General features: G+C 38.6%; 2 protein-coding genes across 2 annotated transcripts; both read right to left on the bottom strand.

Annotated features, from left to right (window-relative positions):
- Nucleotides 1-11,656: 11,656 nt before the first annotated feature.
- LOC113031187 (claudin-like protein ZF-A89) lies at nucleotides 11,657-13,908 on the bottom strand. The gene has a single exon (XM_080307160.1). The coding sequence runs from the start codon at nucleotides 13,311-13,313 to the stop codon at nucleotides 12,747-12,749; it is 567 nt and encodes a 188-aa protein (XP_080163286.1). The 5' UTR covers nucleotides 13,314-13,908; the 3' UTR covers nucleotides 11,657-12,746.
- A 1,379-nt stretch (nucleotides 13,909-15,287) lies between these two features.
- LOC113031080 (claudin-like protein ZF-A89) lies at nucleotides 15,288-16,113 on the bottom strand. Its single transcript, XM_026182962.2, has one exon. It carries the CDS (start codon nucleotides 16,045-16,047, stop codon nucleotides 15,415-15,417), a length of 633 nt encoding a protein of 210 aa, XP_026038747.1. The 5' UTR covers nucleotides 16,048-16,113; the 3' UTR covers nucleotides 15,288-15,414.
- Nucleotides 16,114-16,177: the final 64 nt, after the last annotated feature.

Raw genomic sequence — 16,177 nt, forward strand, 5'->3', positions numbered from 1 at the left:
CTTGACTTGAACTAGAAATGTGAACCCTAACATTGGGTGACAAGTTTGTGCATCTGAAGACTTAACATGCTTCTGTCACTGCTGGATTTAGACTTCAGGCCAACTTTAACAAACTTTAGGCTTCAATGTCTTAAGATTATGGTTGCAGCTCTGACAAAGAACAATGGTCTATGAATGTCTAGTCTCAATACCTACAAAACTAAGAGGAAAATGGCTTTAAACTAGTGCATGATCAAATTTTATCAGAATGGTCTATGTAGCCTTCTCTAAGGGACACTCAAGAAATACCCTACTTGATCCCTTTCCCAAGAAGTCGCTAATTTTTGTAGCATTAGCACACCAGTACTTCAGGTTTAGTCCCACTCATCTAAACTAATGTGGTGTATGGTGAAAACCCTCCAGGTTGCAGCTATCCTTGCAGCCACTTCATGTTTTCTTTTTCGCTGTGGGACTTCCAGGTGCTTGCAGCTATTCTCAATGTCTACAGTGTCACCTTCTGGTAGTGGAGTCTCCTCAGGCCTGATTACCTTTCATTATGATTGAGCCTCTATTTCTCAGTTGCCTGCAGTGAAGTTGGACCCCTTCCAAACATTACACATTAAGTCCCATTAGAGATGGGGCAGAACAGGTAGCTTGGAAGCCAAACAATGAAATGTACAATGGAATGGTGGGGGCTGGTAGAGGATAAGTATGTGAATGGAAAACTAACTTCTCAGCACAACAATAACATGCATTCACACCTCAACACCATAAACTCACGTGACAAGCAACATGGGTGGGTATGTGGTGAAAGTTTCTACATCCAGATGAACAGAATCAACTTTCGGGGAAACTGCATTTTTCACAGTTGGTCTAATGTCCGTCACTGGTCACCTGGTCTATCAATTTCTCGTTGAAGAGCTGTGAGCTTCTCCAAGATCTTATCCATATTGCGTTCAATGAGCACAGTCTAAGTACTCATGGCCCTTCCCATCGCTTCGATCAACGCAGCCAGCCTTGTGGGGTTTTGAACAGCTGTAACCGCTTTCTTCAATAAGCCAGAGCCCAGCCAGTTCCAATCAGCAGGAACCCTGTTATCATGGCTCTTAATAGGTATAAATCTCAATCGACAGTCCTCCCAGGCACACAACGCACCAATTCCTTCACCCGTCCATTGTGTATCTGACAGGAAACGTCCCTGTAGGACGGTTGGGCTCTTCCGAACCCAGGCTGCTTGCCGAAGAGAGTGTGTCAATTGCATTAAGAGACCAGTCAAAATCTTGTTGGCTGAATTTTGGGGGGGGGTTTCATCCAAAGGACAGTGAGAGTGTAAAGAAGTATCCAATTGGCAGTTTGCTTCAATGCTTACAGTTATGCAGAATTAGGAATGCTCTTTGTGACAGGTGGGTACTGACATGCATGGCTGCAGCTGCCAGCTGTCTTCTAGGCTTCACCTCTGCTAATCCTGCATCTCTGAACTGGACCTCGTCAGTATTTGGGGTCTCATAAGCTCTCCTGTGATATTTAGTTTGCATACTTGGATTATTCAAATAAACTTTTAATATATTATGCTAAATCTATACAGATTTTTCTACATCAGATATGATAGTACGAATTAGTCAACCTGTATTAAAGTCTCCCTCTACAGCCTGTTGTTTCATAGTTTCAGCAATGAAATTAGATTTAAAAATAAACATAGATGACATTCTGTCCCCTAGGCATCCACCAAGATCCCGCTGTCTACAGTCATTCAGTAACACTCAGAACAATATGATGATCACTGGATAATGTTAATAAATATCTTTTCCAAAATATGAAAGTTTTCTACATGTCCTAGTTCAGTGGTCCCCAACCTTTTTTGCGCCACGGACCAGTTTGTGCCCGACAATATTTTCATGGACCGGCCTTTAAGGTGTCGCGGATAAATACAACAAAATAAAACTAGTACCGGTACCGTAAAAAGGTTTATTCATAACACAACCAGAAAAACAGAGTTAATGGAAAAAAACGATAACAAAATAACGCTAAAAACCAATAAAAACCCTGAAAACGATAAGTTTCACACCCGAGTCTCAACTCTCACGGACCGGTACCGGTCCGGGGGTTGGGGACCGCTGTCTTAGTTTACATTATGAAAGAATTTATTATGAGTGAGAATCTCTTGATAGTCTAATACTTTCCCGCTAAACAGTCATCTTCTACTTCGGTTAGGTTTATTTTAACATCCGTTTATTAAAACGTATGTTTTGCTTTTGTTTTATTTTTTACTGCAATTCTGTTAGAGTAGCTTTTACTGTTTAGTGCTTTTAGTGTAAAAACAACCTGGTTGTTAAAACTAAGATAAGGCAGACGCAGAGAAACGCAGACGCAGAGAAACGTAGATGCAAACGCTGAAGAATCTACAATGGCAGAAGCACAAATGAAAATGGTCACCAGAACCAAGGAAAAAAAAGTGCAAAAAAACGAAAAAGTGCCTGAGGAGCAGTTACTCGGGCATATACTCGGGCTCTTCTTGATTCGCAAAACAGCATGGCTGAGGAACAAGCCCTAAAAATCAAGAAATGCAAGAAAACACTTAAGCAACTTCTGTAAGAGGAAACCCTGAATCCTTCACTATTTCAGAAGCAAAGGAGGACATGAATATGGACACACAGGGAAATGTGAATAACCCCAGCGGACAAAACCCTAGGCCTAATGGAGGGACTTGGCAACATCAGCCCTATTTCAAATTTAGATTTCATAAGGGCAAAGGCCAGTATAATCCATGGGACAAGATTTCTGCTCTCAGACAGCAACTGCAAGCTTCCCACTATCATCAGAACCAGCTTTTTTTGGAAACTGGAAGTTGCTAACAAGGTTGCTTTATATTACCAAACTGGATGATGTGATCCTTTCCCTGCAGCAACAAATCAGCCACCCTGCAACAGAGCGGAGTCTGCCACTCAAACCACAGAGGCTTCACACACAGACTTTGTAAGCCTGAAATCTTCTAAGGAGGTTGAATTTGAGGTCCAGTGCAAGAATCAACAAGAACAGATAGAAATGCTCCAGCAACAGCTCCTAGAAGCTCAAAATCAACTGAAGGAGCAGTCAGTTAAACATGGGTAGGATCAAGAGACACTCAACACAGAAATCAGGGACCTTAAATCCCAGCTCTGCTCCAACAAGGCCCTTGATGATTTGAAGGTAGAGACTCTTGACCGAGAGCTGAAAGAAGACTCTTTAGAACAAATTGAAGACAGACAGAAAATTATTGCTACCCAGCTGGCTGAACTCTAAACTGAAATTAAGACCCAGAGGAAAAAAAACAAAAAAGAAGCAAATCTGACTGCTTCGACTTATAATTCTGTTCATTTTATGAGTATATCTTTCTTGATATGACTGCATTTGAATGTAGATCAGAAATCAGGTGAACATCAAAATGTAGGTAAAAACGGGACTTTTATGCACGAACATTTTAAGACGGAGCTCTCACAATCTGCACATCAAACACGTCTCTGTTCCTTACACTTTATGCTTTTTCTCAAAATCTTCTAGGTCAGGTATACGTTTCCCATTTTCTAAATGATCTCAATGATTCCTGATTATGACACAAAAAGTACCACAGATAATAAGCTCGTTTGGCTCTTGGCGAAGCTTACGGCTGCCGTGAATACTCAGAATAAGACCTCTGAGCGTACATTGGATTACATCAAGGAGAAGTCCACTTAGAATAACACCTCTGAGCGAAAGTTGGATCACATCATGGAGCAGCTCACTGCGGTCGTGAGTTCTCAGAATCGGCTCTCTGAGCACAAGTTTGATAACATCACGGAGAAGCTCGTGACTCTCCAACGGGAGATTGAGAGACCAGTGTCGGAGTGCTAAGAACAGCTTTGAAATTCTCGTAAGTTGTTTGCACTAAAGTAAAACCACCATTATGACGGTTTTACTTTAGTGGTCGTGGCTCAGGTGGTAGAACAGATCAGCTACTGATCGGAAGGTCGGTGGTTCGATCCTTGGCTTCCCCAGTCTGCATGTCAAGTATCCTTGGGCAAGATACTAACCCCAATGCGTTCATCAGAGTGTGAATGCAGGTTAGTTTGCACTTGTGAATAGAAGTGCTTGTACAAATGGGTGAATGAGGCATGTTGTATAGAGTGCTTTGAGTAGGGAGAGTAGAAAAGCGCTAGATAAGAATCAGTCCATTTGCCATTTACAATCATAAATGGCAAATGTGTGGGATATAGTTCCAAGAAGGCGAAAGAAAGTAAAAAAAAAAAAAGCAAAACAGACTTTGGAAAAACAGATTAATCATTTGGATACAGTGGCTTGCAAAAGTATTCGGCCCCCTTGAACTTTCCCACATTTTGTCACATTGCAGCCACAAACATGAATCAATTTTATTGGAATTCCACGTGAAAGACCAACACAAAGCGGTGTACACATGAGAAGTGGAACGAAAATCATACATGATTCCAAACATTTTTTACAAATAAATAACTGCAAAGTGGGGTATTGCAGTATTACAAAATTCATGTGCACATGTTGTTTCTCCGTTTAACAGGTGTAAGCTACATTTGTGAGTGTATAAAAAAAAGAATAGAAAAAGACTCATGGAGTCATGACAAACCTGATGTTAGAATTTTAAAAAAATATATCTTATAACTTGTTTTGACCAATCGGTTATTTCATATGACCATTGAAAGTTTATCCAAGCTGTACCTTTTGAAGTTTCCTCCAGTGAATTATCACAAAACAGATGTCATCCAAGGTACCCATGTTTGTTTCTGTTAATCTGTGTCATGGTGCAACTTTTGCCCCCCAAAACATTGTTTTATGGGTGATTTTTATGAAGAATTATTCTTTTTTGTACCCAAAACTAAGCTCTTTATATTGACTTTCTTATTCACCCATTCAAACAAACACTCGTGCACCACCTTGCATGGTAGTTCCACAACAAGGTGTTCACCTGCCATTGGGAGCAAGCTGGGGTTCAGGGTCTTCTCCAAAGACACTTCAAGGGCTTCATTTGGCACATCCTGATAATAGCTTTTCTAAAGCTTTTTCCGAGCACGTGCCAAGTGCTTTCTCAGAGATAATATTTGGAATTACCTCTTTAATGTTTTAAAGTCTTCACATTATGAAGTGCCCTGAGATTAGTGACTTGGTGAATTGTTATTAATGTGATACACAGTAGCAAAAGAATAGCTCTACCACATGGCTGTAGCTCAGGTGGCACCAGGTTATCTACTAACTGGAAGGTTGGTGGTTCAGTCACTAGCAGGTCCAGATATCCTTGAGCAAGACACTAGCCCCAAATTGATCGCTGACCCATCCGTCAGAGTTTGAATCATAGCTAGAAAGCACTTAAGCATAGCAAAGGGTGCTCAGAGTAGAAAAGTGCTGTTAAAAACACAAACAAAAACAAAATTTACCATGAATTACTGTACTTTGAGTGTTTTTATTTTGGAGCAGGGAAAAGACAAATTCAAGCTGTTTACTTTTTGATGACTTCTTTAGGAATTCAAAATGGCTCTTGAATAATATTAAGATATATTTTGTGTTCAGTTGATTATTTGTTAATCAGTGTTATTTGCTGCACCAGCAGAATATGAATGTGATATTCAGTTGATGCCACTAGGTGGGAGCCTATGACCTGTAATGAGCATGTTGGATCTCGGATGACTGCTTTAGGTGAAGCCTTACTCTTTTATGTGAAACCCTATTTGTGTTGCATTCACAAAGTCTGTGATGCCTCTTGCTCTTCTAATGTTTAGTGTTTAAATAATTGTTTAAATATTTGACATGGTGTCTGTTTTACCTGTGTTTCTGTGGTTATGCTTATTTCTTTTTGTTTCCTTTATGTTATTAAATATTGACGTCTGCCTTTTTGTTCCTTTTTTCTGTCTCCTGTGTTTTGTGCTGTGTGAGTTTGGTCCTGGTGCTTATTTTCATTTTAATGGTTGTATTGAATGTCTTCAAATCCACAATTTAAAGAATCTTGATGCAACTGTTGTTTTGAATAATAAATAAAGTGTAACTGAAAAGAACTCCCTGTCTTATGTGGAAGGATGACCCTCATGTAGCTTTCTGTATTTTATATGTGGATGAATATTAGTTATCGCCTATTATTACACTGTGATCTTGAAGTCATTTTTGACCAGGATACATCCTCCAGTCCACATGTTAAAACAAATATGCAGCACTGATTTCTTTCACCTGATTACTGAGCAATGCTAGAAACTAGTTCATGCTTTTGTTAATTCAAGGCATGACTATTTTCATTCTTTAGCATCAAGCTCTTTTAAAAGCTTTCAGTTGGTCAAAAATGTCATGGCAGAAGTACTAATCGTGTTGACAAATGGAGGCCTTATTTCTCCCAATCTCCATTTCTCTTAATTTGCAAAGTTAAGACTGGATCAGGTAGCTATTAGCTGTGTTGCTTTATATTTGAAATGATAGATGAAGAGGTGGAAAAACTATATGGATCACCAAGCCACCTAATCTGCTCAGTGAATTTTGTTCCAATGAAAAGGAGTCAAACAATACCAGTGGCAATAAAACCTTTTTCATCTCTTTCAACTAACTGTGGCTTATGTGTTTCATAGCCTGCACAATGGTGTTCAAAGAGAGAACCGAGGTACTTTTCAACCTATCCTGAAAATAATCGAGCCTCGGATGGATCATAATCGAGCCTTGGATGGATCTCAGGCATAATAGCAGTTAATTTTCCATTTTGATCTCTTATTTAATAGTATCGCACTGCTGTTTGCTCTTACTCTGATTAATGTATTTACAATATTAATCAAGTGAAAACAATGAAATATTAAACAAATTAAATGGTTATAATTTCAGGCATTGACATTGACAGCACATACGGTTTCAACCGTATGACCTGGAATGTAACACATGATTGTTTTTAGTGGTGGACCTTCACAAATACTTCACTGAAATCAGCTAATACCTTTATCCCTTGAAAAGATGTAAGCCTAATACAGGTTAAGACAAGAATGCTACAGAACGTAACATCAAAATATTGTTGCACTGCTTACAGTTCTACATCAGATTATCATGACTTCCACTGTAAAACTGCCACTGGATGCTTACATGTGCCATAAATTTGTGACCTAAATTAATTGTTTTTTCTGATTCTAACAAGCTGTGCCTGCCCAGTTAGTACCTTACCCACAGCTGAATATTGAATATTACCTCTTAGTTTGCAACCATGCAATAAATTGCACAGGGTTGCAAGATTGGGTAACTCATGTCGAAATAAACTGACTGTGTTTAGAAAAGTTTGTAGTCAACATTTGTAGATTACCCATAAAAGTAACCACACCCATAGGGGGATTATGTTCACACTAAAGTACCTGTAAACTGGTTGAAAATTTAGTGACTCATAATAATTTTTAAATGCAAGGACATTAAAACTAAATGGGGGGGGGGGGGGGGGTGAGTGGAGACAGCTGGAGTACCTGGAGAGAACCCACACAGACACAGGGAGAAAAATGTGCAGCTAACAATAGTGAAGGAAAACATGGTGACGTACAGTGGGAATAAAATTAAAGCTTGGTTACAATGGTGAACTTGTTTAGATTTACTGAGTGGTAATACATAAATAACAGTCTCCCTTTTATGTCCGTTGTTATATTAGTCAGTTTGATGGATTACGTGAAAAGGTTCCTTGCTTAGATGCTGATTTTATTCTTTGTTCTTTCTCTGTTTGACTATAAAATAAGTAAGATATAGACCCACTAACTTAGAGTGAACTCTCACATGACTACATCTTGTTGCACTGCACTGTTTTTAATGTATTTTGCATTGTGCTTCATGTTGTTGTGTGCTATTTATTTGTCATCTTTTCAAGCTTTTTTTAGTTGTTAATTTTTTAGTTATATTACTACATATTATATTGTGCCTTATGTTGAGGTATTTCAATGGACTGTATTTTCATAATTGGAGTGGCAATAAGCATTCATCTTTGTTTTTTAGTAGAGGGGTGATGAGCTGTTACGTTTATTTAGAAAAAGGCCCGCTTTAGTTTAAAAAAAAAATATATCCCAGATGTCCCAGCATCAGGCAGGCACTTCAATCCAGCTTACATCAAAATCCTTAGTGTGTTTCTCATTTCATGCAGTAATAATCTGCTAATACAGTACAGCCACTGTACCAAAAGAAGCAAGCTGACTGTGCTGTGTAAGTAGAGAGAAAGCTGCTGGCTTTAGCTTTAAAGGTTAAGACAACGAGCTCAAGATATTTAAAAGTTGTCCCGGGATGGGGAGCTTTAAACCTGTCTGTAAATGTAAATTGTTTATGTTGAGTGCTGAGCCTCAGAGACAAACTGCTATTTTCCTCTTAGTTTGCTAAATGAAAAACATTTGAAATGCATTTCATGTAAGACAAAAATGCATTAAAAAGCAGAAATATAATGTATATTTTTTGGCTTGTTAAAATAAAATGGTTATCCAACAGAACCAACCACTCTGCCATTTTAAATTTGTTTCATGTCTTGTGCTTTTATGATTGATTAAACTGCTTGCTTTTAATTATTCTGCTGTGTACAGTGTCCTTGAGTGTTCTCAAAGGCACCTCCAAAGAAATTGTGTTATTATTATTTTTTCTCTATACATGACAACAGGAGCACACGTTTGGACAACATGTGTAGTTAAATTAGACAATGACTGCCAAAACACATTAGTAAATATAACACATTGTAGAAAAATGTTTATCAAAAGTCTGAAGCAGACTAAATGGACAAAACAAGTTCATATTTAACCAGGTTTTATTGTGCACAGGAAATACGTACAAAAGACAATGAGGGGATGTAGCAAGGGTCTCAGACGTCGAGGCACTGAAGCAGAGGTGGTTAGGTGCAGAGCTGTGTTGCAGATGACTGATGTCATCAAATAATTTGTGTGGCATCTTATTGAATGCAGAACACCTGATTGTTCTGTAAACAGTTTGAAATTGTTTTGTTTTTTTAACAAAAGGGCAAAAAGTAAATGGCTGCAAATAACGTTGTTTGCAAAACTTATGCATACAATCTTAAAATTGACAATTTATATTTGCATTTAAAATTATGAAACATGATTCAATAAACATGTTTGTGGTTGTTACAGTAAAGAAATATAGATTTTTCTACTCAGATTTGATCTAAATTCAGACAAAAAACATACATTTTGTTAATACAGTATGTCAAAATTAAAATATAACTGTAAATTCAGACACGTGAGGTTGTGCTGAAAAGAATGATACCAAACAAGGCAAAGTAAATAGTTTTTACAGGGAATATGTAGAGATCAAATCAAAAGTACTCAAAAATGGTGATTTATACCCTGGACCCCAGAGGGTTAAACATTTTTCTTAAAGTAACGCAATAGTTACTTTTCAAGTAATTAATTACTTTTAGAATCTTGTAACTAGGTTACTAACTCAGTTACTTTTTTCCAGAAGTAACTAGTAACTCTAATTTCTTTTTCAAAGTAACTTGCCCAACACTGGTAAAAGGTGAGGTTTCAACCTGGTGATTCCAAGAATCCAGGATTCCACTACTCACGGGAGGCGAGTCCCGTGAGTAGTGGCATTTCCAAGAAGGGGTTTGCAAGCAGGTTTGGAGATTCTTACCAGGTGCAGCCACTGTTTATGAGATTAAACATAGGTGAGGTTAATCAGATGCAGGAAAACTAACAACCAAAGAAAATGAGGGTACATGCAAAGCAAGGAACAACAAAACACTCCCGCAAGCCGCAAGGAGGCTGTGAGGTCATTGACAAACTGACAGGACGGCGCTGGCCTTATGAGTCAGCTGCTGAGTGCTGTTGATGGATTACAGGTGATAGAAACAGGTGAACACCCAGAGCTCCACCCACATGGGCGGTCACAGTAAACCACAGGATTCAAGCAGAATAATACCAGATACACTTGCATCATGACAATATTATTGCAGAACTGATGATTTGTGGTCTAGATGCTAAAGCCATTTACTTTACAGCTCTATTTGCCGCATTTTTCATATGATGTGAAGTTCAAGATAATAATACATAATTAACGTACAGCTTCAATCAATGTCTGAAACAACTGAATTCTATCAGTGAACACATTATTGTACTCTGACAACTACAGCACTGTTTTGTATTTGGTGGATAACACTGTCTGTTCCAGTACTGATTTCTCTTCTTGTTTAGCATCTGTGGGTGGTGCATCTAAATATTGTGTACATGCAGAATACATCAGGGGTAGAGTGATAAATTTGATCCTGAGAAACTTTTCAATCCATACCACAAGATTTTGGAAAACTAAAGAAACTAACGTTGCTTTATTAATATGACAACATGTAAACACCATTAGTTTTTCCACATTTCACACCCATAAGATACAATGGCAAGTGTTAACAAATGACTATATTAAAATTCTTTTCAAATAAAAGGAATCGTGGCTAGAAGGAGAAGCTTGCATCAAAATGTAAGCAAAAAATGAGACTTTTCATATTCTACATCTTGAAAGATTACCCAATGTGCACTTTTTAATGTTTTCTTCAGTAAATTATTATAAAAATCAAAGATGAAACATTCACCGTACCAATTCTTCAAATAAAAACATGAAGTAACTATAAATGGCGCTTACAGTTACCACGTGGATGCAGGCACAGAGAATACCGGCATGGCCAGTGAAGATGAGGCAGAACCAGGTAGCTCCAAACAGAAGGCAAACCGTGTTATACTCACAAAGAAAATGGCGGCTCAAAACACTCCAGGTAAATGACACCCAGCTGAAACACTTCACGAGTTGCCCGAGATTCACACAATTTACAGAAAATGTAAGGACGATAAATGTCTCATATGAGATGAGATTTTGGTCATGTCGCACATCCCTAATTGCACTTTCTGCTTCATGTGGTTCATTGCTTCAGAGCTATAATTTTTAAATGGGTCAGCAGGACTGGCGGCAGGCTGAAGTGGGGGGCTGGTGCTGTGGCTTTTGGATGTTTTCAGAGTGTTTTGCATGTGAACTGCCACATGCAAAACATGTGAGAAATCTTTTGTGGGATCAAGTGTTGTGACTGCAAAGTTGTCAAGTTCATGCATGTCACATAATATACTCCACCTTTTGGAGTAGAAGAGCTAGGAGGGTGGAGGGTATGGACTGCCCTCAGAGCACCAAGCCAATTGACAGAAACCCAGCGATTCTCTTTGAGTAAGCTCTTGATTTCTCCTTCTTTCCTAAATTAAAAAAAATCTCACACTGACCACCCCTCCTCTTTGAAACATCAGTAATGCTTTGTGATGGTGACAGGTAGGAGGGGTTGAGTAGGCTTGTAGGGTACAATTTGTATGAGCGAGATGCAATGCAAAGTCAACCTCTTACATATAGAATTTCTTGATATGTATTCAGTGAATATCTGCTCTATGTAGTGAACAGAAAACATACCAGATTTAAAATGTGGATTTGGTGTTGTGTAGTATTTGGTCTGGTTAGGTTGACCACTCATTGCTAGGTTGGCTTCCCAGCCCCTTTATGTGCCGCAGAGTCCACAGACAAGAAACAGAAGCCCAACTCACTCCCAATTTTTTTTTATAAGTTGTTACACAAAATGAGACCTTTTACTATTGCAATTTAACTGACTAACCATCAAGCAGGGGGTCTTTGGAAATAAAAATCAGATCAGACAACTTATTACAGTATGTTTAACTGAAGCCAAAGTAAAAACGTTTTATTCATATTCATATTCATATCGTCAATATTTGCAAGTTTCAGGCCAACTAGCTTTGAGCATGAACATCATGGGATACATTCTAGTTTCAACAACAGAACTGCACCAGTATATCTACTACATAGAGCAACATAAAAGAAGAATTGGTACGGTGAATGTTTCATCTTCATATTCTGAAATTTAATGTTTGAGAATAATGCATTTTGTCATCATTTCAGTTTATTTTGAAAAATCTCAACAGGAGCTTCAGCTTTATTGTGAAAGGTTCATGTGGAAAATAAATAAGCAGATGGCGGAGCTACACGCTGGGTTTACCATTGTTATTGCTAACAAACCAATGAATAAAAACAGTCACTTATCCTTCTGTATTGTGGTTATTTTAAATATAAGAAAAAAAGAGAGCTTTAAGAAGTTAATGTAGCCACTACAGTGACCATCAAAAACATTTCATTTACAGAGTACAACATGCACAAACAATGGAGAACACATAGTTTAAAAATGTTATAAAGTCTACCACTGAATTCATACCTATTTTTACCAAATTTTTTAATAAACGGTAATAGCTTATTTTTCTGTAGCTGACTGGTTTACTTCATTTTGTCTAACTTCCACTAAAACTATCACTGAAATTCACTGAAAGTATAAAAGTATAAAAAGACTTTTTCACACATGCAGTAATACAAATATTGCAAAAGATTATGAGCCTTAAACAAATACTATTCATTAAAATTTTTAAAACATGTGCTCTACACAGCATATCGGAGATTTTTTCAGTAAACATTTTGTATTATCATATGCAACATACATACAATCCAAGAGCAGCTCAAACAGACTTCATTTTCCTTGTAGCTCTTTAAAAATATTAAAATACATAATTATACATGCAATTTACTATATTAATGTGTCACATTTCATTATGATTTGTTGTAAAATTTCAATATTGTGCAATTACAGGTTGACAAAAGTGATGAAAATAGAAGTTCAAAGCCCAAAACAAAAAAGTCTTTGAGAGTGCACACATTGTCTTGTGAACTGTTAACTGCAGCATGTATTGGATGTTCTACAGCATGTTCTCTCATCCTCTACAGCATCTGTAGGTGGTGCACAAAGTAATTCCTCCAATGACAAGGAGTGCTCCAGATACCCATCCCAAATATATAGAAGCTCCCAGCTCTCCTTGGCTTCCTGTTGTGGCCACAGGATTATAAAACCCTGTGATGATGCTGTAAGCCGACCAGGTGACAGGAATAATACACACGATCCCTGCTATGATAAACACCACACCTCCTGCAATGCCGGCATTGGATTTGGTCAGTTGGTCATAATCAAAGAAAGAAGTGCATCGAGCTCCAACCACTGTGAGCCCGATGGCCACCACGCTGACAGCAATAGACACGCAGATTAGAGCCCTGGAGGCTTGCAGCTCTTGTGGTAAAGCCAAAACCGAGTCATAGTTTTTGCATTGTGACTGACCCGTGCTCTGGAACACACAGTTCATCCATAAGCCTTCCCAAAACACCTGAGCAGTGATGATGTTTGACTGTATAAATGCCGACACCTTCCACATGGGCAGTGCGCAGATGAGGATGGTGCCAAGAAAACCGAGGATTGCCAAACACACACCAACGAGCTGAGTCTTCATGTTTTCAGAAAATAAAGTCTATATTTAAAGTAAAAAAAAAAAAGACATCAAAATCAACCTCCAGTTGAGTTTAAGATCATTTTTACTTCCAGCTTTCAGTTGTCTGTAAATGCTGCTGGTTGGGTTTTGCTTTGTTGTTTTGTTTCAGGTATGAGAAAGGCAACAGGGAGGGGACGGTGTTCTGTGGCAAGTTTCCTGTTTGTCTTGATTCCTGCTTGACCTGAAAAACTAGTAGAAGGCCATTAACAGAAGCAATTGTGTATAAAAACTTGCTTTGTCATTGCAAAGAATAAACAGATTGCTCATTTAAACCAGCAATATAGAGACTGCAGAGTTCATGATGTATACTTCTTGTATTTTAAAGTACTTTCACATATTACCAGAATGCATGAAAAACTAGACCAGTATCAAATTACTGATGCATTTTTCTGAATATTTCTTGGCACTTAAATGTTTTAATCTTACTAAATAAACAAAGCCTATGTTAGCTCATGACCTCTTTCTACAAAATCAAGTCAGCAAGCAAAACTGGCAGACAGACACATCACAGGCCCCTGAAAATTTTTTTAAATCTATATCAGATAGGATGTCGCCTAGTAACCACATAACAAGGTAAAATTGTCAATTTAGGACTTTATGCACCAATCACATAAAGTCCCAAAGCACAATATTCGAACCTATCCGGTTGTTCAGTGATGACGCGACGAATCCTACTTCCGGGCCTAAAGTAGTCTGTGTTTAATATGGCTTTTGTGTTGTTAACATGTTTAATGTTTTGTATTTTCTTCTATTTGATCTCAAAAAGCTCCTAAAACAGTCAGTGATCACTGTTGACCTCCCTCGGCTTTTATTACCACTAATCATTTATTTAAGCTCAGTTTTTAAAACCTTAGGATGTAACTACAGTCCAGCCCATGCAGCAGTATATGAATGACTAACCTCGTATTGTGGATGGATTATCTCAGTTGTTCTCCTGGCTGAAGTTTGGTCCTTTTACAGCATCCTGCCATGCAATTACATTTGTTCCTGACCACTGAGAACACTCACGTTAACTTTTATCGAGTGGAAAAAAAGCTTGTTTATATTATGCTAACATAGCTGTGTCGCTAGCGGTCACGTAGCACATCATTATATACCAGCTAGCCAAACTTCAGTAACCCTACAAACGTCACTGCTGTTTAGTTTTCTGTCTTCATTTATGCTGGAAGTGATAGCAGAGCTGTACGTTTTAATTTGTTTCCAAAACCCCGCAGTCAGGACATGCTATATTGTATTTAGATAGAAGCTAGCGAGCTAACTCCCTGCTAACTTCAACTCAGTTAAATGTTATAAATTCCGTTTTCATGGATGCCTGGATGTTAAACTCAATTGTTACACCTGGTAGAGCAGAACACTGATCATTTTAAAGATCAAAGACTTTAGACAGTTTCTCAACTCTCAGTAATCGTTTGATATATGGACCTGCAGCGAGTTTAGACCCAGACACTGCTAGTGACGTCAGACTGAACAATCGGATAGCCACAAAGCCTTCATTACATGACATGTTACCTAGCAACCAGCAATTAAAAGCAGACCAAACACTCCAGCATCAAACATACCAGTTGTATGTCAGACGGGCCAGATAGATTTTTAGCTTATTTTGTACTACTGCCCCCCCCCCTTCAAATACGATATCAATTCAAGTGCACCTCATGAATTTATAGCGCATTTTTGCTGATTCTGGTTTGGCATTTGTTGCCTTTTAGTTTAAATTCTGCAAGACAATTTGCACACGGTTAGCTGCCTTCTAAATTCCTAGAGTTAGAGTTTTAGTTGTGAGCTGGAGTGTAAAGTCTACCATGTTTGCTAGAAAGTGCGGTCTACAAAAGCAGCCTTTTACTCATTGAAACCCTCCACTAGAGCCAAGTTTAAATTTTAATTTAAAAAAAAATAAATAAATAAATAAAAAATAAAAAAAGCACAACCATAGTCAAGTTAGTGAATAGAGTTTTATTAAATCAAAAGCAAAGTAAAAGCACCTAAATATTTAGTCCATAAAAACAGCCTAGTCCATTTCACTTGAGGGTGACAGTCTACAGCCGTTCCAACCTCTTGCAGACATTTAAACATATGCTCCACCACCTGTTGCAGTGCGTGGAGCAGAGTATTTGACAGAGTAGCCACCATCTTTAGGCTGCTTGCACTGACAACAAAGGAGTGCACCTCCAATGATCAGGAGTCCAGATGAAGCCCAGCCAATGAACAGCGATGCTCCAAGCTCTCTCCTCTGTCCGTCAGACATGATTGGGTTGTAGAAGTTCCTGATGACCTCATTAGCAGACCAGGATACAGGGATGAGGCACAGGATGCCACCAACAATGAACACCACCCCCGCAGCAATGGCCACCTTACTCTTGGCAGTCTCCTCTTCAATGCAGTTGGTGCACTTTCCGCCTGCGATGGCAAGCAGGAGTCCCATTAGGGTGACCAAGATGGAGATCACAACCAGAGCACGGGCTGCCTGCAGGTCTTGAGGAAGAGCGAGCATGGAATCGTAGACCTTGCACTGCATCTGGCCAGTGCTCTGCATTACACAGTTCATCCAGAGACCCTCCCAGAAAACTTGTGCTGTCACAATGTTGTTTCCAATGAAAGCAGACACCTTCCACAATGGCAAAGCACATGTAATTATGTCTCCAGAAAAGCCAATCACTGCCAAAATGATGCCCAAGATCTGAAGTTCTGCAGCTGCCATACTGTCTCTTCTGGCGCAACAGAGAGCTGTGAGAAAGAATCAACTGGAAACACAACAAGACAACATGACTGCCTCAACTGCAGCTTTTATATCCACATGGGAGGCTCGTGGTTTCTCCTGATTGGTTATT

This window comes from Astatotilapia calliptera, chromosome 10 (assembly GCF_964374335.1).
Source record: "Astatotilapia calliptera chromosome 10, fAstCal68.1, whole genome shotgun sequence".
NCBI lineage: Eukaryota > Metazoa > Chordata > Actinopteri > Cichliformes > Cichlidae > Astatotilapia > Astatotilapia calliptera.

Coding starts and splice junctions, on each gene's coding strand:
- LOC113031187 (XM_080307160.1), bottom strand. CDS start 13,313: ATGAAGACTCAGCTCGTTGGTGTGTGTTTGGCAATCCTCGGTTTTCTT.
- LOC113031080 (XM_026182962.2), bottom strand. CDS start 16,047: ATGGCAGCTGCAGAACTTCAGATCTTGGGCATCATTTTGGCAGTGATT.